The 25048-nt window shown below is 37.3% G+C and overlaps 1 protein-coding gene across 1 annotated transcript; it reads right to left on the bottom strand.

The window, feature by feature from the left end:
- Nucleotides 1–3729: 3729 nt before the first annotated feature.
- On the bottom strand, nt 3730–23151 carry rbm6 (RNA binding motif protein 6). The gene is made up of 23 exons (XM_073851521.1): nt 23078–23151; nt 22328–22437; nt 19354–20905; nt 18309–18398; nt 18135–18204; nt 17094–17167; nt 14594–14665; nt 13430–13718; nt 13190–13347; nt 12990–13090; nt 11683–11746; nt 11336–11420; nt 11188–11252; nt 10952–11075; nt 10773–10870; nt 10398–10685; nt 10167–10313; nt 6677–6751; nt 6216–6452; nt 4860–4934; nt 4464–4540; nt 4320–4371; nt 3730–4219 (listed from the first exon to the last, which is right to left on the bottom strand). Exons 2-23 carry the CDS (start codon nt 22372–22374, stop codon nt 4127–4129), a joined length of 3933 nt encoding a protein of 1310 aa, XP_073707622.1. The 5' UTR covers nt 22375–22437; nt 23078–23151; the 3' UTR covers nt 3730–4126.
- Nucleotides 23152–25048: the final 1897 nt, after the last annotated feature.

Raw genomic sequence — 25048 nt, 5'->3', positions numbered from 1 at the left:
TCTGGCGCCCAGCCGATGACATACTTTTATAATTATATGTAAAAAATAAAAATTAATAAACAGATAACCACTTACAGTTAGGCTCACAAACATACACAAACCACACACATCCCAAAACAACCATGCTATTATGTAGAAATTAAATTCTAATTCTAAACGCAATAAATTACAGCTTTATTTAAAGTGCTAAAATAATTGCTTCCTCTTTTATCATTGTTTCAGCCCTGCACTCTGTGTTGTGTATTTTCTGAGGGCCATCTCAAGGCTGGTCAGAGACCCCATGCAGCTCCTGCTCTATGTGCAAGAAGAAGCTTTGGCCAGAGATAATGAGGCCCCCCGCACGGTTTCCACACTCAGTCCTGCTGCCTCTGAGGACTGGAGCCGCACGTGCAGTGGGTACAAAACCCCAGACCCCCACATTTATCCTCACCGGCCCTTCTATATCTCCTCTCTAATGGTCTGGACTCATCTGAAGGCCAAAGGTAATTTGATGCGCTCTGCAGTAATGAGCGTGGTGTTGCTGACATCTGGCCCACTAAGGTGCAAGAAGACAAGCGAGAATACAATGATGGATTACAAAAATACTGAGGACTGCAAAGGCTCAGATAAAGAGGAGAATAATTTCTTGCACGAGCAGAAAGTCTGGTAGGACTGGAACTCCCTTAAGCCATTGCAGACCTTCTGCAAACAAAGAGGAAAGAAGGTCAAACATTGAAACCAACATTAAGCATTGTTGTTGAATATTGCTGACAGATGGTCATCCAAACATTTGGAACATATTTGTTTAACAGTCAGCAGGGTCCAAGTGTCAGACATGGAAAAAAGAAAGCATTCCAGGTGGAAAATTAGAAACAAACAGCTGGAGATTGCTTTTTGTAATTTAGTTGTTATTTTTAAAAATATTAAAATCAGAAATTTTGTAATTGGTAGAAAGGCCAAGGACCAGCAACTTTTTTCACATAAAAATGATCATGCAGACAAAACTGTAAATCGTAGAGTCATGAAACTTGGAAGGATGGTAGTACTCACACACTGCCAACAACTTCATCAAGGTATGCCCCAACCGACCTGACGGGGGCACTGCAGTGATCAAAAGTACAAAATAGCTCATAACCGTCAGTAATTTTTCAGCAAAAACTTTTGCGAACTAGTCCTAGGTTTTCGGCCGATCGGAACCAAACCAGTGCAAAAAAGTTTTTAAAGGGGTCATATGATGTTGTTAAAACGAGCGTGTATTTGGTGTAATGCAATGTGTTTATGCAGCTTGAGTTCAAAAACCATCTTATTTTCCACATACTGTATATTATTGTTGCTCCTCTCTGCCCCGCCTTTCTGAAACACTTTTTTCACGATTTTTACAAAACTCATCGCCGTTCTCTGATTGGCCAGCTATCCAGTGCATTGTGATTTGCCCGAAAAAAACTCAAGCGTGTGAAGGAAATGTTACGCCCCTTATCATGTTGTGATGCCGTTTTTCATCATGAAGAGACAGAAACAATAAAACCCATTAAAAATATGGGGGTGTTATGCAAATCTACCCACACCGTGACGTGGACATGTGGGGGCGTGTTTACAGGAGTAGTTTTAGGAAGACGTGGCTAAGTCTTAACTTTTATAATAAATATCTCTTTGGTTTTGAGACTTTAAGCTTTGCAACTTTACAGATTTATGCACAAACAGCTTGTAACACTCCAAAGACAAAGGAAAACAAGAAACCGCATCATATGACCCCTTTAAAGAAATCGGCCACCAGGGGGCGATATCTTGTTTTTCAAAGGCGTAAACAATTACACATTGCATTGGTTTTTTCGCACAAACATGCGATGTTCGTATCATACGATAGAACTCATTCCGGACAACTTTACCTCTAGAACCACTGCTCTCCATCAAATTGTTTGTTAAATAAATGAGAGAATGTGAAAACTTTTGCGAACTAGTCCTAGGTTTTTTGCTCAATCTGGAAAAAAACACTGCAGTACAATTCTCTGGACTTTCTAGGTCAATAATTATCAAAAAAAAAAGTTGAAATGTACCCTTTTGGAAAGCTATAAAGGGGTCATTTAGAAAAGGGGCCTGTCCAAATTTACCCCAAATCCTACAAACTCTAAAGGAAAACTCAAAACTTCACAAAACCTGTTGAGCACATGCGACAGGTGATTCCAAACAAGCATACACAATTTTAAGGAGATGGCACCACAGCTGGCGCTCTAGTCATAAATGTTAAAAACTAAATTTCTATGGTAGGCTTTTTTAAAACATTGATTTATGTGGTTACAGGCTTGGTAAATGTCTTTTTTCATATGTGCTTAGATGCCTTAAAGCATCTGGTAATCGCTGCTTGCAGCTTTTTTTATTTTTAGAACTGAAAGTTTGAACTTTGGACAACTCCCTGTGAACTATACTAAATGTTTGAGAACACTGACCACACATATTAGTCTTATTTTTTTAACTGTATAATTTCACACCGCCAAGTAAGGATAATCTTAAAAGTCTCACCCTGGGACACAGTTTCTGGACTTCTTTAAACCATAGACACAGACACAGGCCGAGAAGTATGTATGGGAACGAACTCTGAAGAGATCCAATACGACAAAAGTCCTCCCCTTCAAAAGAAGCTGGCTGAAACGGACATTTGCAAGCTTTCTTTTAAAGAATGACTAATTAAAAAGCAATTACAGATGACAACAACCATGAGGAGGAAGGAAAGCAAGCCGACCTTTGACACGCTCTACATTATACCATGACTACAGGCAACAGCCATTTGCACATCAAAGCAGAGTCTGATAAAGAACAGAGTCCTAAAATTTGCTTTGTGGAGAGCTAGTCTCAGCACTCTGCTGTGGCCATATATTATCCTAACACAAGTATTATCAGCCTTTATCTGCGACTGAAAAAATGGGCTATTTAGGGAGTGTAGGAGAAACCATTTTTGGGGTGCATTCTTCTTTTTTTCGTCTTTATGGTTCTAAGCCTGATCAATCATTCAAGCATGAGTGACCAAAACAAACAGTGTGAGAGTCCACATTCCTCTCTTTCAACAAGCTCAAATTCAATGGACAGAGACTATTTGTCCACCAAGAAAAGGATCAAACACTCATTGAATGTCAGGGTGAAGGATCTTTATTGCAGATGTATTACCTGCTGCTGACTTCTGTAGATGCTCATCCAAACATACGCTTCAAAAGTTCACACAAATGTATTTAAATGTCGTAAAAATGAGTTAGATGCTTTAAACATGAGGAATGGTATTGCACGAAGGTTACTGGCTCTAACAAACGACATGATTTCAATGTTATAACAAAGCACCAAAAGGTTGATTGAAGGCTGCAGAACTTTTATATATTTTAGATAAAGTGAAATATAATCTCTGCCTGTGCCTGCAGTGAAGTAAAGCACTGTGCACTGTCAATGCATCACTTTCAAGTTTAACTCGAGGCACTCTGCTATAAAACAACTAGAAGAAAATGGAAAACAAAGCCAAGGGGGAAAGCTTAATGAAGTATCGACAAAATTCATGACTTGTGCTTGTGAAGGTTCATTCTTTCAGCATTAGACATCTCTGAGGTGCGGCTCAATGTGAACTTGAAATAGCAATAGTTATGTACTGCCACCTGGAGGAGAGTGTAGAAAACAGGCTTTACCTTCTTTTAGTGACTTCGAACACTTTTTCAAGCAGTAAATGATATAAGATGGTTTATATGTATATAAATACAACAGACAAACCATATATTTACAGTCACATTGAGGCAGTTTATTCACCTAAGGACAAACTACAATGTGTAAGCTCCTTTACAAATGAAATTTTACAGAAATTTACTACATAAAAAAAAACTGAGCATCATCAAATATGAAAATATTTAAAAAGCCCTGAAGAATAGAGCTACAAAAACGATGATTAAACATAAGAGTATATTTGGCTGTTAAGAAAGAAAGAATTCATTTTGTACAGGCACACATTATCACCATATCCACAAAATGAGGGGTTAGTCACAATAAGCTTCTCCAGGAATTTTGTATCAGTTCACAGATTAAAGCCTGGAATGAGCTGCCAACGGATCACACAACACTGCGTGTGTGTTTATGCATGTATATACACAAATTCCCTTTATGTCCATTTATTTCACTTTCAGTCCAGCTCATTGAAACGTGCAAACATGGCTTTTCGAACTGCCTGTTTGTACGTGGCATGATTCCAGACGACGGGTTCCTTCTTCTTCCGCTTTGGTAAGAAACGAGAAAGAGGAACATAATTAAAACAATGAGACTCTGGCTCATGGCTGCTGTAGCTCAAAACATTCTGTGTGTGGACAGACACTCACCTCAGTAGTTTCTAAACCCAAACCTGGTCTCTCGCTGCCTTTGTGACTTTCCCTGCAACGATAAATAGCCACATTTAAGATATGATGGTTCTATGTCAATGGCAAATTTAAATGAAATGTATTGGGATTTAGGAAATCACAAACCTTGAGGGGCCGGCCCATGAGTTTTGCGGCTTTCTTCTTTTTGCTTCAGGTGAACCATTTGGCGGTTTAACTTTCATCTACAGGACAGGGGTTCAAAATGAGAGTGAATCTTTTAGTTTCGGATTATTGTGAGAAAACAATGTTTGAAAATCAAGAATTATATTTATTTGAAGGTTGCACTCGTTTCTGCAACTCTTTATTTAAATACAACAGACTAATTTACAGATATTAATGACATTTATTTATATGTTTAATACATTGATTTTTGAAATATTTACTTATTCCATAAATTGCCACAAATAGGATCATTAAGAAATAAAATCCTTTGTATTTTTATGGAAAGGGTGTACTTATTTATACTGAGTACTATACATAATTGATGGAAAAAAATTATACCTCTTTTTCCTGGTTTTCTAGAGCTTCAAGTTCTCTCTTTGACCTTTTGATTTTCATGTGAATCTCCATATTTTGCTAAAATAAAAAGACAAAAATAAAGAAAAGGTTAAAACCTGACCCACAAACTTTTAAACAATCCAGTTTAGTCAATTACATAACTTATATTATGTAATTGACTAAACTGACTTAAAAAAATATTTATAATAATAATATTATACTGTATATATTTGTACACATGTGTAATTGTAGTATCCCATGTGTGTGTGTGTGTGTGTGTGTGTGTGTGTGTGTGTGTGTGTGTGTTTGTGTATATATATATATATATATATATATATAGGATACTACAATTACACGTGTGTAAATATATACAGTATATTTGGCAACCCAACAAAATAAAAGCTTGCTGATTTTAGGTTTGAAAAATGTTGAAACTTCATATGAAAAATAGAGAAAAAAAGTAAAAAAAAATGAAAATATTAGCAGTGCATTTTTTGAGTGTACTTTAAAATATTTGTATTTTTATCTAATACTCATTTTATATTTTAAAATACAATCATATCACACTTCATTATCACAAAAGTTTTACTTTTCTTTGCTTTTTAAAAAAACCTGCATTTATTTGATCCAAAGTACAGCAAAAACAGTAAAATTGTAAAATATTTATTTAAAACAGTATTTTTTATTTGAATATATATAAAAATAAATTATTCATGTGATCCAGTTTATTATTAAAACAGTTGAGTACATTATTTTTTTTTTTCTGGAAAAGAAATTATAGAAATGGATACTTTTATTTAACAAGGATGCTTTAAATTGATCAAAAGTGATAAAGACATTTATAATGTTACAAAAAAAATTCTATTTCAGATAAATGCTGTTCTTCTGAACATTTTATTCATGGAAGAAACCTGAAAAAAAATCTGCTTATCTGTTTTCCACATAATATTAATAATAAATGTTTTTTGAGCAGCAGATCAGAATATTTGAATGATTTCTGAAGGATCATGTGACTAGAGTAACAATGCTAAAAATTCAGCTTTGAAATCACATTTTACAATAAATATTTAAGTTATTTTAAATAGTGAATATATTTCAAAATTGTACTATTTTTCCTTTACTTTGGATCAAATAAATACAGGCTTGGTGAGCAGAAGAGGCTTCTTTTAAAAAAACATTAAAAATCTTACTGTTCAAAAACTTTTGACTGGTAGAGCATATTTAATAGACCAAACCAAATCACCAGGTGCTTTCATGAAAACAAGACTGAAAAACTTATGTGCAATATATATTCTAAGATCTTGTGTTAAGTGCACAATCCTAAGAGACCTTTTATGTTTCATTTATAAGATTAGGTACCTTATGCAGGTCTGAGAGCTGCTGGTGACGTATCAAAGCGTCTTTATTAGGGAATTGCCTCCTGCACAGAAGACATGCCATCTTCTTCCAATCTGTCAACCGGTCTTCCTTTTCGTCCGCCTGCGGCTGGCTCTTTGCAGGCCGTGCGGCTTCCTGCTTCTCATGTTTCTCTTCTTCCTCCTCGTCGCTGCCTGCCCCGTAGTCGGCCGCCAACATTCCAAGAGAGCCCATGGGCCGCTGCCAACACACAAGAGGGAGAGAGGGGAGTTTAGCTTTGATCTACAATGACACTCACTGTAAATCTGCTTTAGTGTTGGTTATCAAATAACCTACATCAATCAGGGTCAAGGTGATGTGCGTTGCCCTTTCAGCCGTTTGGGAAAACTGAGACTGAATCCCTCAAGTGTGTTTGTGTGAATGTTAATGTGTTTGTTGTTTATAGTAAGACTGTAAACTCTCACCTTTGATGACTTTTCCTCTTTCTGCTTGCCTGGTGGAGCAAGAGGTTTCTTGAATAATTCCTCTGCTCCGGTAGCCTATATGAACCATATGGAATGGACAGCAAAAAGTTTAAAAGATCATAGCTGTATCTGACATACTGAATTTTAAAAACATGACATATCCAGCCTGTTGCATTTACTTTACAAACAATTCCAAAGTCACAGATGCTATTATAATGTATATAATAATTTAAAGTGTGCCAGTGAAAGTATATGAGGGGAGTGACACGAGTAAGCGTTGGACAGGGAAACTAGAGATTTCAAATGTAGTCCAACTGAATAATTTATGGGACATTGCAACCCACAACACTTCATGTGACTATAAATACCAAGCGTTACAATATTTTGATGATGGATTAAAAATAGAGCATGACACATGCAACCCAATCTGTCTGTGTGACAGGTAATGATTATTATCTCCGGGAAGTATAATAATAAACACCAGATTTTTTAATTTTTTGAAGAAACCATACAAATAAAACTTGTTGCCATATTCGTAGGCTGTTATGAGTGGTTACTAAGGTGTGAGTGGTTTGTAACATTGCCAAAAAAGTCACTTTGGTTTCTAGACAGGGCTCTAGACTAACTTTTTGCACTGGTTGCACTGGTGCGCCTAACTTTTTTTCTTAGGTGCACCAGCACAAAAGTTAGGTGCACCCAAATTTTCAACCGCATCACATTCAACACCGCAGTTTTACAAGTTCACTTTTTTTTTACTTTTTTATTTTATTTATTTTTTAATCCCTGTCCATATAGGCAATATTGACTTGTAAATGATTAACTAACAATCTGGTCAATATAAAGTTCTTTATTTGAAGCATATTTTTTTCCCCCAGTACTTTACCCTACTTTGTGTAATAACGAAAACATTTCAGTGAAAAAATAAGGACAAAACTCTCTATTTTAACATTTTGAACAATAGGGCTCTACAATTGTTTTTTTATTTTATTTTATTTTTTTAAATTCTTGTTTTAATTTTTCTCATAATCAAATGAAAAATAAACCTTTTTAATTTTTGGCAAACATATATATGATTTATAAATAGGAATATATAAGCACCTACATTATACTGTACAAAAGTAATACAGGACTAATATTGTTCTGTTTCATGTTAAACCGTACTCTTATTTTGACAGGTTGCCTTGAAGTTTCTGTGTGTACAGTATGATATGATGCTTTCTCAAATGAAACGGTAAAAGTGACACAGTAGGTTTGGAGATTGAGTTTATCTGTTCATGTGAGATGCAAATGCCAAAAATTAGCGGGAGCGTCACGCGTGCTTCAGTAGCCTATACACGTGTAGTTAAAAAAAATACACGTCTCCACCATTAATACATAGAGGCAAACGGAACATGCAGGATTCATTTTAAACGGTCTTTTTGCCTTTCAGTTTTCATAGACAATAGTCCATATTGCGATTTGAATTAAGTGACAGACCAACTTTTGATTTATCATTCCAGAAATCAACGTATTACGTGGCATTCCGCGCTATAGTAAATTCGGTTTTTATGAATGGAGTCCGCGATCCAGTCCGTGTTTTTGCGGAGGAGGCGTTGTAAACGCTTGACAATATCTGGACCACGGACAATCAGAGGGGGGGGGGCGGGACCCGTCCTTTATCTCTGATTGGTTTAGACCACGATATGGGTCTAATGTGTGTCTGTTGTTGAGCAACAGGGAGACTTTAAGAGTGACGGAGTTTCGTTTTTTTCCACCTCGAACGGCTGGTCGCACCGGTGCAACCTTTGATTTTTTTTTAGTCGCACCATTGAGAAATTAGGTCGCACATGCGACCAAATTGGTCGCACTCTAGAGCCCTGCTAGATATGACCCATCTTTCCTTAAATTCATGTACATGGACAAAGTGAAAAATTTAATTGCTTAAAGTAATAACTAGCTGCCCGATTTGCAGCGTTCATGTCCGAAATCACAAAGGGTGTGCGCTGAAGTTACCTAATATGTACAGTGCTGTTCCAAAGATTAGGATCAGTACTATTTTTTAATGTTTCTCACGCTCATCAAAGGCTGCATTTATTTTAGAAAAAAAAAACAGTAATATTGTAAAATATTATTTTAATGTAAAATAACTGTTTTCTATGTGAATACATTTTAAAATGTTATTTATTCCTGTGATGCTATGTTGAATATTTAGCATCATTACTCCAGTATTCAATGTCACATGATCCTTCAGAAATCATTCTAATATGCTGATTTATTATCAATGTTGAAAACGGTTGTACTGCTTAATACCTTATTGGAACCTGTGATACTTTTTTCAGGATTCTTCAATCAGAAAAAGTTACAAAGCATTTTAAAGCATACAACAGCATTTATTTAAACAAATCTTTTCTTACAATATAAACTAGCATTTAAACATTTGTGGTCATAATAAACACTATATTTTGATATTTTCTGAAGAAACCATACAAACAAAACTTGTTGCCGCAATCTAAGGGTGTTATAAATGGTTGCCAGGTGTGAATGGTTTGTAACATGTCATAAGTTGAATTTTCAGCATCATTACCCCAGTCCTCAGTGTCACATGATCCTTAAGAAATCAGTCTAATATGCTGATTTATTATCAATGTTGAAAATACATTAATATTTAGTTGGAACATATTATTCTTTTTTTCAGGATTCTTTAATTAATGAAAAGTTAAAAAGAACAGCTTTTATTTAACACAGAAATCTTTTGTAACAATATGAACTAGCATTTAACAGTTTGTGGTCAGTTTTTTTTTTCTTTTTTGAAAGAAATTAATACTTTCATTCACCAAAGATGTGTTAAATTGATAAAAAGTAAGAGCAAAGACTTATATTCTTACAAAAAATGTCCATTTTGAAAAAAAATGCTGTTCTTTTTAACTTTTTATTCATGAAAAAAATATATTAATTAGCACAACTGTTTCCAACATTGATAATAAAAGTAAATAAATCAGCATATTTAGAATGATCTAAAAATGTTTAAATGCTAGTTTATATTGCAGATAAATTAGATTAGATAAATGCTGTTATTTTTAACTTTTTATTTGTCAAAGAATCCTGAAAAAAAAAGAATCACAGGTTCCAAAAAAATATTAAGCAGCACAACTGTTTCCAACATTGATAATAAAAGTAATAAATCAGCATATTAGAATGATTTCTGAAGGATAATGTGACACTGGAGACTGGAGTAATGGCTGAAGAATATTCAGCTTCGCATCACAGGAATAAATTATATTTTAAAATATATTAAATTATAAAAAATAGAAAACCATAATTTTAAACTGTAATATTTCACAATATTACTGTTTTTTCTGTAGTAAATGCAGCCTTCATGACCATAAAAGAATTCTTTGAAAAACAAAAATCTTTTAAATGGCAGTGTAATTTTTGGTGTTTGTTTCAATTCCTAACTCTGATTATGTTTTTTTATGGACAGAAAAGAGGGGTAAAAAAAGTGTCATCTGACCTTCCTTTCAAAGACGGCAAAGCCTGCATCAGCAGCTTTTGAAGGTCTTTGGTCATCTCCTCCACCCCTGAGAAGAGGTGATGGAGATCGGACACTTTCTTTCTGCCTGTTCTGGATTTTCGCCCATCGCTCCATGTCTTTCATGATCTGATGATCAGACTCAAAATTACCACACAGATCTATAACACTGTAAAAACACTGAACATGATGGCAATTAAATGATGTTAAAACCTTAAAAGCTGCTAAACTTCTTGGTTTTTCCTCCTTTTCCTTCTCTTTCTTTTCTGCGCGTGGGGCAGGCTCCTCTTCCACCCGCACATCCGGTCCCACAGTCTCTGGAATTGCCTTCACTTCCTCCTCTGTGATGGGCGTAGCTATAATCTCAGCAGTAGGTGCCACGGGAACAGCGACTTCAGGGGCCGGCTCCAGAACATCAGTAGCAGAGCTCTGGACTGGGATGTAGGTCTTTGAGGTACTGTCCCAGTACAGGTACTGCTGATTCTGAGCGTTGTAGAAATACTACACAAGCAAAGATAAACATTAAGTCACTGTATTTTAATCATACTAACCATTCGGGAGAATCAAAAGGCCATTTTCTCTACATACCCTTGAATTGGGATCATAGTAAAGGGTAGTCAGAGGATCATAGTAGAAGCCTGATGTAGCATCATAAAGGAAGGCTGACAAATCTGGAGCCTCAGCTCCTGGAGTAACAAGAGTATGATTATCAGACCAGTTACAACCCTCAACTAATAACGAAAGAAAAACCCTGAACAGTGGCATACCGTAGCTGTAGCCGTCAATGGACTCCGCAGCTCCAGGAAGAGCAGTGTCTGATAAAGATGCAGTCTGGTGCTCAGCTGTCTGGACTGACTGCGCCATTGCCGATGTCTCAGAATACGTCACACCCTGCACACAGCCAGACAGTTAATTACAGTCCAAAAACCAATATCTCTCCTGGCTAAACCTGGCCACCTTGTTTCAAAAATGTGCCTTTGTGCTAGTATAAAAAGACAATCACCTGTGTTAAGCTTGAAGTCGGCATTGCAGCTGATGACACGGTGGCATCCGCTCCCATTGGGTCACCTGCGGGGAGTCCCATAGAACACTTAAATAAATATTTGCTAAAACAATTTTAATACCATAAATCATGTAATTGTAAACCATACTTTGCATGGCAGGTGCAACACCCATAGTCGCATGAGAAGGCTGAGGATAAAACTGTTGCTGTGGCTGCTGATACTGTTGTTGTTGCTAGAAAAAAAATTACAATAAATAAATAAGATATCTGACAAGAGGGACTGTTTACACAAACCATGTTCTTGTGTTCACCTAGGCATTTTTTTAAACATGTAAAAATACACATATTGACATATTTTGTTGTCAGCAACTCGTGCAATGAGCACTACATGCTGTTTCAAAATTAAGGAAGCTCAACCTTACAAAAACTACTTTTAAAACAGTGTCTAGCTGTCTGAAAGTTTTGGTAACAACTTTATGCATTGAGAAGACCTACCATCATGACATCTGGAGGGAACCCCAGGAGAGAAGTGTTTGACTTATCATTTTCCCTCCTGTAGCTGTAGTGAAAAAAGAAATACCTTCAAAGCTCAAATAATAACCACGTTATATTGAATTTTCTTCTCTTAGAATTTATGAAAAGTTTCCTCTATTATATTCTTATACAGTTGATGTCAAAATTTTACATACACCTTGCAGAACCTGCAAAATGTTCATTATTTTATCAAAATAAGAGGGATCATACAAAATCCATGTTATTTTTTATTCTAGTACTGCCCTGAATAAGATATTTCATATAAAAGACGTTTACATACAGTCCACAAGAGAAAATAGTTGAATTTATTAAAATGACCCCGTTCAAAAGTTTACATACGCTTGATTTGTAATACTGTTACACTACACAGCTGTTTTTTGTTGTTGTTTAGTGATAGTTGTTCATGAGTCCCTTGTTTGTCCTGAACAGTAAAACTGCCTGCTGTCTTTCAGATAAAAAGTTTACAAGTTTTTGGTTTTTCAGCATTTTTGTGTATTTGAAACCATTTCAACAATGACTATATAATTTTGAGATCCATCTTTTCACACTGAAGACAACTGAGGGACTCATATGCAACTATTACAGAGGCGGGTGATCAGAGAAAATTTAACTTATTTTGTGATCTGAGGATATCTTCTGTAGCTCCTGAAGGGCAGTACTAAATGAAAAAATATTATATTTAGGCAAAATAAGAAAAAAGTACACATCCTAATACCGTTCAAAAGTTTACACCCCTGGCTCTTAATGCATTATTTTTCCTTTTGAAGCATCAGTGAACATTTGAACCTTACGTAATAGTTGCATATGAGTTCCTCAGTTGTCCTCAGTGTGAAAAGATGGATCTCAAAATCATACAATCATTGTTGGAAAGGGCTGAAATACACAAAAATGCTAAAAACCCAAAGAATTTGTGGGACATGAAGGATTTTTCTTAAGAACAGCGGGCAGTTTAACTGTTCAGGACAAACAAGGGACTCATGAACAACTATCACTAAACAAAAACAAAAAAACAGCTGTGGATCATTCAGGTAACAACAGTATTAAGAATCAAGTGTATGTAAACATTTGAACAGGGTCATTTTTATAAACTGAACTATTATTATTTTTAAATCTCATATTCAGGTCAGTACTAAGTTAAAAAAAACATGCATTTGGTATGATCCCTCATATTATTCACATTTTGCAGATTCTGCAAGGTGTATGTAAACGTTTCACTTTAACTGTAATATTTTATTACTTTCATATATCACAACAAACATGAGACTTACTTTTGGTTTTTCAAAGGCTTGGCAACCTCTGCATAAACTCTAACCCCATCAATCATAATAGGGCGGGGTTTGGTAAGCAGCTCCACCAATCGTGTCACATGCTGCATATAAAAGTGAGTAGTATCATTACAAATGCCCCAAGGAACACAGACCATTTTGAGACATTATATTGTAGTTAGAATGCAGTATCTGTACAACACCTCATGTGAATCCATATCGACAAAGCAGAAGCATTTGGATCCAGGTGATTTCCCTTTGACTAGTCGTACATTGCGCTCATCCAGGTATGCAAACGGATCAAGTGCTTTCAGAATGGTCTCCACGGTGGTGGTAGGTAGAATATTCTTAATAATCATTGCTGAAAATAAAACATGACACTTTAGAAAATTCTGCTCATTTTTTTCCTTTAGAAAATGTCCAACTCAGTTGACATCACTTACTCTTGCTCTCCTTGAAGATTGGATCAGAGTGCTGCAGATTTTGACGAGGTGCTCTCTGATTGGTCCATTCCTCTGCCTGCTGCTCCACCTCCTGCTGTTGTAGCTGTTGGTCCACTTGCTGTTGCCATGCTTCAGGAGTCAAGTTGGAGCTTCTCTGCCACACACCTTGAGAAGCAGGGTCCTGCACTGGTTTGGCATCGGTTTCCTCCTTTATATTCATTGGCAGGGCTGGATTTGGTAACAAACTGTCATCGCTGGCTGGAGTGGCTTTAGCTGGTGGTTCATGGTGCTGCAATCCAAATTACATTTAAGGATGTCAATCAAACTAATAGATGAGTTGCATCATGATGAAAGGATTAGTTAATTTCCAGAATAAAAATTTCCTGATAATTTACTCACCCATGTCATCCAAGATGTTCATGTCTTTCTTTGTTCAATTGAAAAGAAATTAAGGCTTTTAAGGAAAACATTCCAGGATTTTCTCCACATAGTGTACTTCAATGGTGGCCAGTGGGTTCAAGGTCTAAATTGCTGTTTCAGTACAGCTTCAAAGGGCTCTACACGACCCCTGCCAAGGAATAAGGATTTTATCTAGCAAAACAATCAGTCAATTAAAAAAAAAAATCGTGCAATGCAGAATCACACTGGAAAAGTCACACATGGTTAGTTCTTTGTCTGTGTACTTTGGTTGAAAAATGTAGGGTAGGGAGAAAAACTCAAAACTTCAAATTGTCCGACATCGTTGTTTTACCTTTTTTTGCAACGGGCATTTGACTGTCGTTCTTTGCACGTTCACTTTGTAAACACTAAGTCTACGCCTACGTCATGCATGTGTGATTATGTAATGCATGAAGTCAAGCTAATGCAAGATGAGCATTTATAGTTAAAAATGATTTTTTTTAGAAAATGACAGATTGTTTCACTAGATAAGACCCTTATTCTTGGCTGGGATTGTGTAGAGCCCTTTGAAGCTGCAGTGAAACTGCAATTTGGACTTTCAACCCATTGGCCACCATTGAAGGCCACTATATGGAGAAAAATCCTGGAATGTTTACCTCAAAAACCTTCAATCCTTTTCGACTGAAGAAAGAAAGACATGAACATCTTGGATGACATGGGGGTGAGAAATTAACATATTAAGCTGTACCAAAGAGGAAAACTTACCTGTTCTTTTAAAGTTTTGTCAGGCTGGATATATTTGAGCAAAGCAGTCTTGTCACCAACCTTAACAGAACCCTAGAAAACAGGAAGAAAGTCTCTCAATGCTAATTGACTCGACAGTTTTCCAAAAAAAAAAAAGAAAAAGAAAAGGTATTTCCCAAAATGCCCAGCAGACTCATTTACCCATCTGAGGGCATAAACACAGGCAGATCTGATCTCTGAGCTTTACTTATGCCCAGGTTTGGATTTTTTTTTGCCTTTTTAATACACACACTGTGTGGAAATTAAAGTAGTATAGTGGTTATATCATAGATATATATACGTAGATACCCCATTGGACCGCTCCAAGCACGTAGATGCGTCCGCCATTTTGGAACGGTCCACTTGACGACATTCACCATACTGTAGGTTCGCAGACCAACGGCTGTTCAGGACTGTGGCATTTCAAATATTCAGTGATTACTATGGTGATTTATATAGATCTATGGGTGAATGACGTCAAGTGGACCGCTGCAAAATGGTGGACGGCTTACGTATAAAGGCCCATAGAAACAGTCACTAATGAGGCATCTACGTATATATATCTATGGGTTATATGACTGCAATTTATGTACTACAACCTTAATTTGACTGCTAATCTGAAAATATAACTGAAAAATATAACTAGTAATGTCAAAGTACATAGTAGAAGCATATCCACTGCAAATTCAACCGTAACAGGATGAAAAAAGTCAATAAAGTCTGGCTTCTTTTAAGTGAGAAGACTGTACAGACAGATAACAGGAGAGCAGCTCGGAAAAAGTAAACTGCTAGGTCACAATTCACTTTAACGACAGGGTGGACAGTCAAAACAGCAGTGACGTGCTATCTATGCTGGGGCATTCAACTGTCCTCTTTTTACTGCACATATATTTATGTTGCTTATAAAAAAGTTCCAGCCTGGTGACAGTTCAAAAGTTGCGGTCACCAGTTCATACAACGATCAAAGAAAAGTGTTGTTTATGAACAACTGTGATAAAAGATCTTCAGCTTTGAGGTTGAAAGGACATTCTAGGTAAATGACCTAACGGTGTAATGTGATCAGCATTTGATGACATCTTACCCACCGTCACTGTCGCAGTTACTTGCTGTAGAAATTTGTTTTTAACAAGATAGTATCCTGCTAGTTGGCCAGCAGAGAAAATTTTTGTAGTTTTGGATGAAATAAGAACCCTGAGCAAGATTCTTTTCTGAAAGGTACTTTGCCAGACATTTAACAAAAACAGGGGGGGAAATATGCTGATACAACCGGTACAACCCACAGGGTATTCAAATTTCAGCACAACAGCCAATGGCTCAACACAAACCCAAGCAAACCTCTAGTTGCTGTACTTGCCTTACATTTATAGTGCAAGTTTCATTAGAAATGTCAAAATACTACTAGTACAAACAAGTTGCGATTTTCCAAGTCTGCATTTTCCAAATCAACACTAGCACGGATCTCTCTATATATCCAGAAACACAACAACCATTATGTCAGTCAAGATGAAGTAAGCAGGAATGGAAAGAACGAGTTTGTTGTGTTGGAAAAGATAAGACACCCAAACTCAAAGATGATTAAATCACAATCCATGGAAAGAAGAATGAAAAACTTCAGGCTGCAAGCAGAACCAAAGACCACAATTCTGGAATTCTGGAATTTCATAAGGTTGAAGGATGAGGGACAAGTGTTTGCACAGCACAAGGATAATACTGTGCTGTATGCATAAAAGAATAAAGCTTTACCTACAACCGTCGAACATCAGCAATTCAAAACTGGAAAACAGCAACTACATCTTTCCTTTTAAGTCAGCAAAATATGGCAATCTACAAATGGAGCTACAAGGCGCATTCACAGTCAACACAGAAATCTTGCAAATTTAATGCTGAATCACTTTACTGTAAGGAAATGAAGAAGGCCAAGGAATGCTTAGATATGCTTCAGTACCACTTCGGAATATGCCAGTGGCGGCAAGTAAAGTGTGATTGTAAGACCATGACATTGAGATGGTCAAATGGCAGAAATAAAATATTAAGGTTGAACACGAAGAGTGAAATATCAATGGTTTGGTGTACTACCACCTAAGAGTTGAAGAAAACTTGTTGCACAGACACAAATCCAAGTACACACACAGTATGCCATGTATCTATTCATAAAACTATTCGTTCTTCTGCATAAGGAGTTAAAAACAGCGAATAGTAAAGGTGACGGTTGAGCACAATCAGCTAACACACCTATGAATATCATGAAAGAATAGCGGATTCCTTATCACTACACTCACTTGCCTTGTCTAAAAGCTAATGCTGCAAACTAAGTGGCGTGTTTTAAATGGTCATTATTAGTAAGTGGGAAAAGTGTTCCCTTGTAGGTCTCATGTCCCATCTACCCCGTTCCCACCCAGACCCAGCCAACTCCCCCTCCCCAGGCCCAAGCCTCCTTCCTGTTAGCAGACAGTGCCGTTGTAGAAAGACGAGGATGGGCCACCTGGTTGGACTCCATGAAGTGGACAGCATCCTCGAGGTTTAAAAACTCCACATAGGCCGTATCGTAGCTGTAACCTGGGAACAGCATTTGAAATACAGATGGGTTTGTGTTAGTTTGCAGGTAAATAGGAGAATTTTCAAGAGAAAAAAGCAGTGGTTCGTTTCACGAGACATATCACAAAGCGAATTCATACATGATGTCTTTTGCTTGTTCTGGCACATTTTATTTCATTAGCAATTTAACTGTCAGTCCCAAGAATCAGAGTAGCCTCAACTCAGAGGCCAAGACATACACTAATAAAAATAAGTAAAAATAAAATAGTAGAAAGAGAACAAACTCAAAACAGTTTGAACAACTTAAAAAAATTAAGTTAACGAAAAATAAAGCAAAGAAGTTATTACGTGGAATAATCTGATTAAACTAAAGTTGAAAAAGTCGCTCTCTTTACTGCAAATTTATAGATGCTTTTAAAAATTAAATACTGTAATTGAATACAGCAATTTAAAAATACAACAAAAAAGATTTTATAATTTTAAAAAACGTTTTAAATTTCCTGAAATTTTCAGGAATTCCAGGGAACACTGAACAGTGTTTTTTGTAAAGAAAGGAAACTACTCTGGCATATAAAAAAGAAAAAACACTGAAACCTTTATCAGATGAACCCAGAGAGGAATATTTTGCATCACTTCACATCATCACAAAGTAGTTGCAGTTGATCTTTGTGTTTTGACAGTTATTGGCTCGTTTCTAAAGGGAACCTTGTCTAAGAAATTCCAAAATTCCCTCTAAGCGCATGCCACCTTAAAGATGGAAGCTGCTCAGTGAAAATTCAACCTCCCGTACAAGAACATGGGGAAAAGGGACAACAAGAGATCCTGTAGCATGTTCGAAATACTGATGAACATTTTCTTTTGAAAGCAAAAGCGACTGCAGAAAGTACAATCGATGTAAAAGAGACAGTGAGCGTAAGATTTCGGAGAGCGAATAGCGAAATGTGGTTGCGAATCGGTCATCGAAGTTTAAAAACGAACAAAATCTCACCTGGCACAACATCCCTTATTTTCATGCCCTGCATTGGCACACCATCACGGACTGCAAAAGCATCCAGAATCTATGAAAGAAAGAAATAACTGAAGTCAAACTTACTGTGATCTAACCAAGAAAGAACATTTCTTGTGTAAATGATTAAAGTCTGAATAATTACATCTCGCTTACCTGTTGCATTGTGGCAGTTTTAGGAATTCCAGAGATGGCAATGGTTTTTGAGACTTTATCCTGGACACCTGCACTTCTGTAATCCTGGTCCTTTATTTTAAAATTCACAATAGAGTTTAAACATTCCGATAATTCACAAGACAATCTGTAATAGCGCGTTTGAATGTACATTACGCTTTATGTACAAATCCATAAGTAGGGATGCACCGATCCGAATCGGCCGATCGCTTGCGCGTTTTGTCAGTAAAGCCGGTTCTGTAATCAGCGGTAAATGCGATCAGGTGCATGATTTCACGTTGAGCCGTATATACTACACACAGCCGTTGTTCACTGACGAGCTGCGCAAATCCATGTTCATTATCAGTATGAATGTGCGCAGCTCGTCAGTTTGAAAAAGTCACCGTTTCAAAACCGCAATCAAAAAAAGTTATACCGTTCCTACGATATGTGCATTTTCTGTGTCTTCAAAGTGAAAGCGCAGGACTCGCTACTAGGTTGTGTGTGTGCGTACCTGCAGCGAAAACAATGCAGCCCTTCCCCCACCGGTTAGTGCTGCAGGCGCGTGTCTGTGTTTGTGCACGTGTCCGCAGTCAGTGACACTCAGCAGTAATATAAGTTCAGGATGGCCAAAGGAGGTGAATCCCCACAACACAGAGTGGGGAATAGCAGACTATATGTACTAACCTTACGTTTCTGTGATTGAACATTAGCACAAGAACTAAGTTAAAGTGAAATCACGTCTTTGCTTTTAAGCCTTCTGCTACGTTAAAGGTGCAGTGTGTAGGTTTTTGCGGCATCTAGTGGCGATGTTGGGAATTGCAGCAGTCCACCGCTCACCCCTCCCTTTACAGAACTATGGAAGCCCATACAGGATTAAAATCTCACCTTTTTGACAGCAACGAATAGTGAGATTTCTTTTAAAACATAATTTATGGAATTATATTTACTTAATCATTCATATAACATAATGATAACCAGAATAATTTTGCAGTTAGAACAGAAACTTTTCTTGGTTTCCTTAAACAAAAACAAGACAATATCTTACCTGAGAACCAGAGTCATCTGGTCGTTGAGTTGGAACAATTTTGGATTCCTTCACGTCTTTCTCAGGTCCTTGAAGATCCTCAAGACTGTAGTCGTATTTGCGCCCCGAGCTGGTACGGTAATCGATATCTCTGTAGTCCTGATCCTGTTGCTCACCTCTATTACTCTGGGGCTCCTTTGGCCCGGACATCAAGCTCTCTCTCTGTGGTCCCTGATCTAATGCCATTTCACCAGAACCCTTAAAAGGCACTCGATCACTTCCGAAATGATGCTCCTGACTTGGCTGGTTCTTGTCTTGAAAATATGGAGGTCGACTTCCTGCTGGTGCCGCTCTGTCAGCCTTCTCATCTTGGTCACCTGGCCAAGGTTCATCTTCTTCTCTACCTTGGGCATTTAGAGGGGGATCCAGTGGAAGCAGAGGCGGCTTCTGAGTTGGATCTCTGCCTGGGAAATCACTGGGAATATTCTTCTCCCAGTTTTGGTGTTTGGAGTCTCTTTCTGACCGATTAAAGCCTGTGCCATCTTTTCCCATAAAGCCAGACTGCCTGTCTCGCTCTCTGTCTTTGAACTGGGAACGCTCTCCAAAGTCTATATCTTTTCCACGGTTGGCAAAGAACTTGTCTTGCAGATCTCGCTGGAAAACTGGTGGCGTTCTGCCCATCATCGGTGGAAGAGACTCTCGGTCTCTCATGCCATGTTTGCGCCACTCGTCAGAGAGCGACTCACTTTCTCTCCCTCTGAAGTTCATGGGACTATCCATCGGCTCTGGGAATTCTCTGTCTCTGAGAGTCATCTCGTCGGCTCTGATCATGGGTTCTGGACCACCACGACCCATGGGCATATCAGGTCTTCCTCGGATATCCATAGGAACGCCGTCATTTTCTCGAAACATCGGTGGAGGCTGCTCTCTAAAATCATTGGAGGGTCCCATGCGGTTTCTTAGATCCATATCGGAGTCAAACCTTCCTCTTTGATTAAGTGGAGGGGTGACACCACGTCTGTCAAAATCCATCATTGGTCTGTCTCTGGGAGGCATGTCCATGCTGAATCCATCAATGCCACCCATCCGTGGCCTCTCCCTGTCTCTCATGTCGCCGACATCTCCATTTCCACCCATAGCCACCATGGCAAGTCTCCTCCTGATGTCCATTGGAGGAAGCCCAGGATCCATCTGGAATCTCTCCCTTTCCCTCATATTCATGAATCCGTCCTCTGGACCCCTCATATTACCACCTTGCATGTCTCTGCCACCCATATCCATCGGTGGCCTGGTCTGACCCATAAATCCTGGTGAATTCTGAAGGTTGTTTCTCTGATCCATTTCGAAGCGCCTTCGAAAATTCATGTCCATTTCATCTCCAGGTCTGAAGAAGTCTCGGGAAGGCAGCTCTCTTCCTCGGTCATGAAGACCCATGTCTCGCCCTCTCATATCAGGTGGGCAGTCGAACCGTCTCATGTCCATGGGTGACCTGTCCATATTCATGCCATCCCGACCTCTGAAGTCAGGTCTTGGGCCGTCTCTGCCTTCAAACATGCCTCCACGAGGTTCCCCACTGCAATAAAATCAGATGCATCACTGCAAACCTGCAGTCTGTTTACTTTTTTACAAAACATACAGTTGAAGTCAAATGTTTACATACACCTTGCAGAATCCGCAAAATGTTATTGACTTTACCAAATTGCAAGGAATCATACAAAATGCTTGTTATTTTCTATTTAGTACTGACCTGATTAAGATATTTTACATGAAAAGACGTTTTTATAAAAATGACCCTGTTCAAGTTTACATACACTTGATTCTTAATGCTGTGTTGTTACCTAAATGATCCACAGCTGTATTTGTTTTGTTAACGACAGTTGTTTGAGTCCCTTGTTTGCCCTGAACAGTTAAACTGCCCGCTGTTCTTCAGAAGTCCTTCAGGTCCCACAGATTCAGTCTTCAGTCTTAAAACCCTTTTCAACAATGACTGTATGATTTTGAGATCCATCTTTTCCCACTGAGGACAACTGAGGGACTCATATGCAACTATTACAGAAAGTTTAAACGCTCACTAATGCTTCAGAAGGAAATACAATGCATTAAGAGCTAAGGGGTGAACATTTTTTTTTATTTGAAGATCAGGGTAAATTTAACTTATTTATTTATAAGCAAAATCAAAAAAAATTACACATCCTCATTCCATTCAAAAGTTTTCACCCCCGGCTCTTCAGGCATCGTTTTTACTTCTGAAGTATAAGTGAATAAAAGAGTTGTCCTCAGTTTGAAAAGATGGATCTCAAAACCATACAGTCATTGTTGGAAATGCTTCAAATACACAAAAATGCTGAAAACCCAAAGAATTTGTGGGACCTGAAGGATTTTTCTGAAGAACAGCAGGCAGTTCGGGACAAACAAAGGACTTTTAAACAACTATCACTAAATATAAAAAAACACAGCTGTGGAACATTCAGGTAACAACAACAGCCTGTATTTCCTGGGCCATTAAGGATACAACAAATAGATCCTTTGCAGCCCAAACAATCTAAAGATTCATTGTGTGTTTTATAATAAAACCTAATAAACCTCTTTTGTAAGACACTTGTGTTTAAAGCATATTTCTTGAAATTAAAAAAGTCACTTGGTTTGATATTTTGTGTTCCAGTTTAAAAGTATTCACACAGAGACCAATCTACATTAAATATTTTACATGAATGATTACATCCTGGAACACATTCTGAAATTTTGGCTGTACTGTAAGACAAATGTCAAAGAATATTTTTTACATCATGTGGCAAAATCTGCAACTTTAGATTTTTTTAAAACGTGAAATGCACACTGACAGGCAATTAATTGCAGGTAAGATACATTTGAGCCATAGCATGTCCCACAGTATGATTGCACTAATTAAGAACTCCATAACACACTAAATAATGATATATTCTGTGTTTAATTAAGTATATAGTCTTAGAACTATACTTAATTTAAAATATCTTACCGAAAGGGCATTCCTCCTCGTGGCCCAGGTCTTGAACCGTTCCACATTGTGTTCCTCCTCTCCTTGAAACTCTCCCTTAGCACGAGTTTCGAGTGCAGAACGTCGTTTCACTTGAAAAATAAATATATACCTTATCATTAAGGAACAATTAATAAATTGTTCTATTGTAATGTCCTGTATTTAAAGCCTCATTCGAACAAATATTTCGAAAATAACAATATTTTGTCATCGAAACCATTACATATCATTAACCATTACACATTCGAGAGGTGAAATGCAATCAATTGAATTGTTATTTCATATTTCTACAACACGATGAGGGCTTATAAGAATCGTTTAATATAATATCACAAGATTGGAACTGACAGTTTCAGCTTGAAAAGCAAGTAACGTTACGTTGTTAAAGCCTAATGCTAACACTATACGTCTAGCTAATGTGATCTAAATGTGATAAAGTAAAATTAAATATCAAATACATCGTTGTTTGAGAGTGATAAACATGAACAACATTTCAAAATACTTTTTTGAGTACTCATATTTATTAAGAAGAATGAAAGATATTGCTTATTCATCTCACAAACCTGCCTTCATAAAAGAAGGCTAACGTGCTAGCTTTAGCTTTCAATCAAAAGGTTTTCCTAATTTCAATGAACTAAATAAACACCGTTTTCCGTTCATCTTTATTTTACGAAAAGCTACAAACAACAGTTGCATTTTTCTTCAATTCAAAGCCATTTTAAGACGTCTCACCTAATTCGTAGAGATCTTTTCGCAGCTTTTTTTCAGGGTTTCCCGACAAAAAGAGGCGGAAAAGGACATCCTCCGTTTCCGGTGAATGAGGGCTTATGGGAGTTGAAGTTTTAAGATTCAATGAACAAAAATAAGGTAAGTTACCATGTGAAATCAGTACATGCCAAATGTAATTATAAATGTATTATAAATAAAAGTATTATACATGATATATGGATTTTTACTACAGACATACACAATTTTGCAGTTAATTGAGGACTATGTAAAATACTCACACTCATGTCATTCCAAACTCGTAAGACCTTCGTTCATATTCGTAACACAAATTAAGATATTTTTGATCAAATCTGAGAGCTTTCTAACCCTGCAAAGACAGCAACGCAACTGAAACGTTCCCAGGCCCAGAAAGGTAGTAAGGGCCGTATACATGTATGCTATAGCCAGCCTAGCAGAAGGTTTTTTTTGTTTTTAAAGTGGACCTTTTTCAGTTCCCATCCATTTTGTATTTAATTATGAGATTTAAATAGCCTACTTCATTTTGGTGACTTTTCATGCACGTTTGTGCTGGATTAGCATGTCTGATGGTATCTTAATAAGCATGATTTTTGATGCACCAAACATATTTACTACAATGAGTTCAAACTTACCAACATCATGTATCACCTTCTTCAGTTAAATATACAATACCTAAAGCAATTAATAAAGAGCCACAAGTGACATTGTTAATGCAATAAATGCACATATCCGTTATACTGACACACTTCTAATTGAGTTTATGTTTTTAGGATTTAAATTAAAAACTTGGCCTGAGCCAAAACATCAGGGAGTAATGGTTGAGGGCTCACATCATGGTCATGTAAGATTTACTGATCTAGTGGTGGGTGAATGTGTATCCCTCTAGGGGGTCCGGGGGCATGCCCCCCTGGAGAATTTTTTTTACATTTTAAAGTTAAATTCATTAATTTGGTGCATTTTGAGAGTGCAAAAATAAGAGCTACAACTATGTTTAGTGGGCAAATTGAACAAGAAAAATTAAAAAGTTGATGACAATCTAAAAAGGGTCCAGAACTGCCTCTAGTCAGAAAGTACTGAGTTTTCTGGGCCCCTTTCAACCTCTGGGCCCTATGCAGTGCCCTCCTTTTCAAAACACAAATATCAAGAAAGGAATTTTATTTAACTATTTAGGCCCACATGGTATTTGCAAGATTATTAAAATCAAAATTAAGGCTTTTTGTTACCTTTTTTAAGACCTGCAGAAATAGAATTAATATCGAATGAGCGGGATAAAGCAATGTCTAGTAACATATTAAACCACTATCATGATATACAGCTCAGATAATGTTCATCAAAAACAATGACATCTAAAAATTGTAACAAGCTCATTTTTATATGGTGAAATTGAATTATTCTGACTGTTTGAGTTATTAAAATGAACCCTTGCTAGTAGCATACATGATAACCAGTAAAAACTCTGTAGGCCTTTAGCACCTTAACCACAGTCCCTTTAAGGCAAGTCATGTCACTCGGCGGCCATCTTTGAAACGCCTCTCGGGAATTCAAGTGCAGCTCCTATCTGTTTGAATGGGGAAACATCACATTCTCCAAAACTGTTCACCCAGAGCCATAGAGAAACAGAGTTACGACACTCCCATAGGCTTCCATAGGAACTGAGGAATGCGGAAGTAAAGCGTGTCATGGAGCGGCCAATAGTTCCAAACAACCAATAGCTCCTCCATTGAAGCCCATTCATTTCAGCGTTTCTCAAGCACAGTCGCCGGTAAATTGAAGAAATTACTGCATTTTTTAACATTTTAACGCATCAGTTGACCTCTCGGAAAACTGACCAGTAGTGGTATTTTATGAAGCGTGTTATAGTTAATGTTTATCGTTAAAAAATAAACAGTTATACTGTAAATGCAGTTAGATAACGAGAAAAACACCGCAATAGCGACCATAACCAGATACTAGTTG

This window comes from Garra rufa, chromosome 12, assembly GCF_049309525.1.
Source record: "Garra rufa chromosome 12, GarRuf1.0, whole genome shotgun sequence".
Classification (NCBI taxonomy): domain Eukaryota; kingdom Metazoa; phylum Chordata; class Actinopteri; order Cypriniformes; family Cyprinidae; genus Garra; species Garra rufa.
The sequence above is the reverse complement of the archived record's forward strand: the minus strand, read 5'-3'. Positions and strand labels throughout refer to the sequence as shown.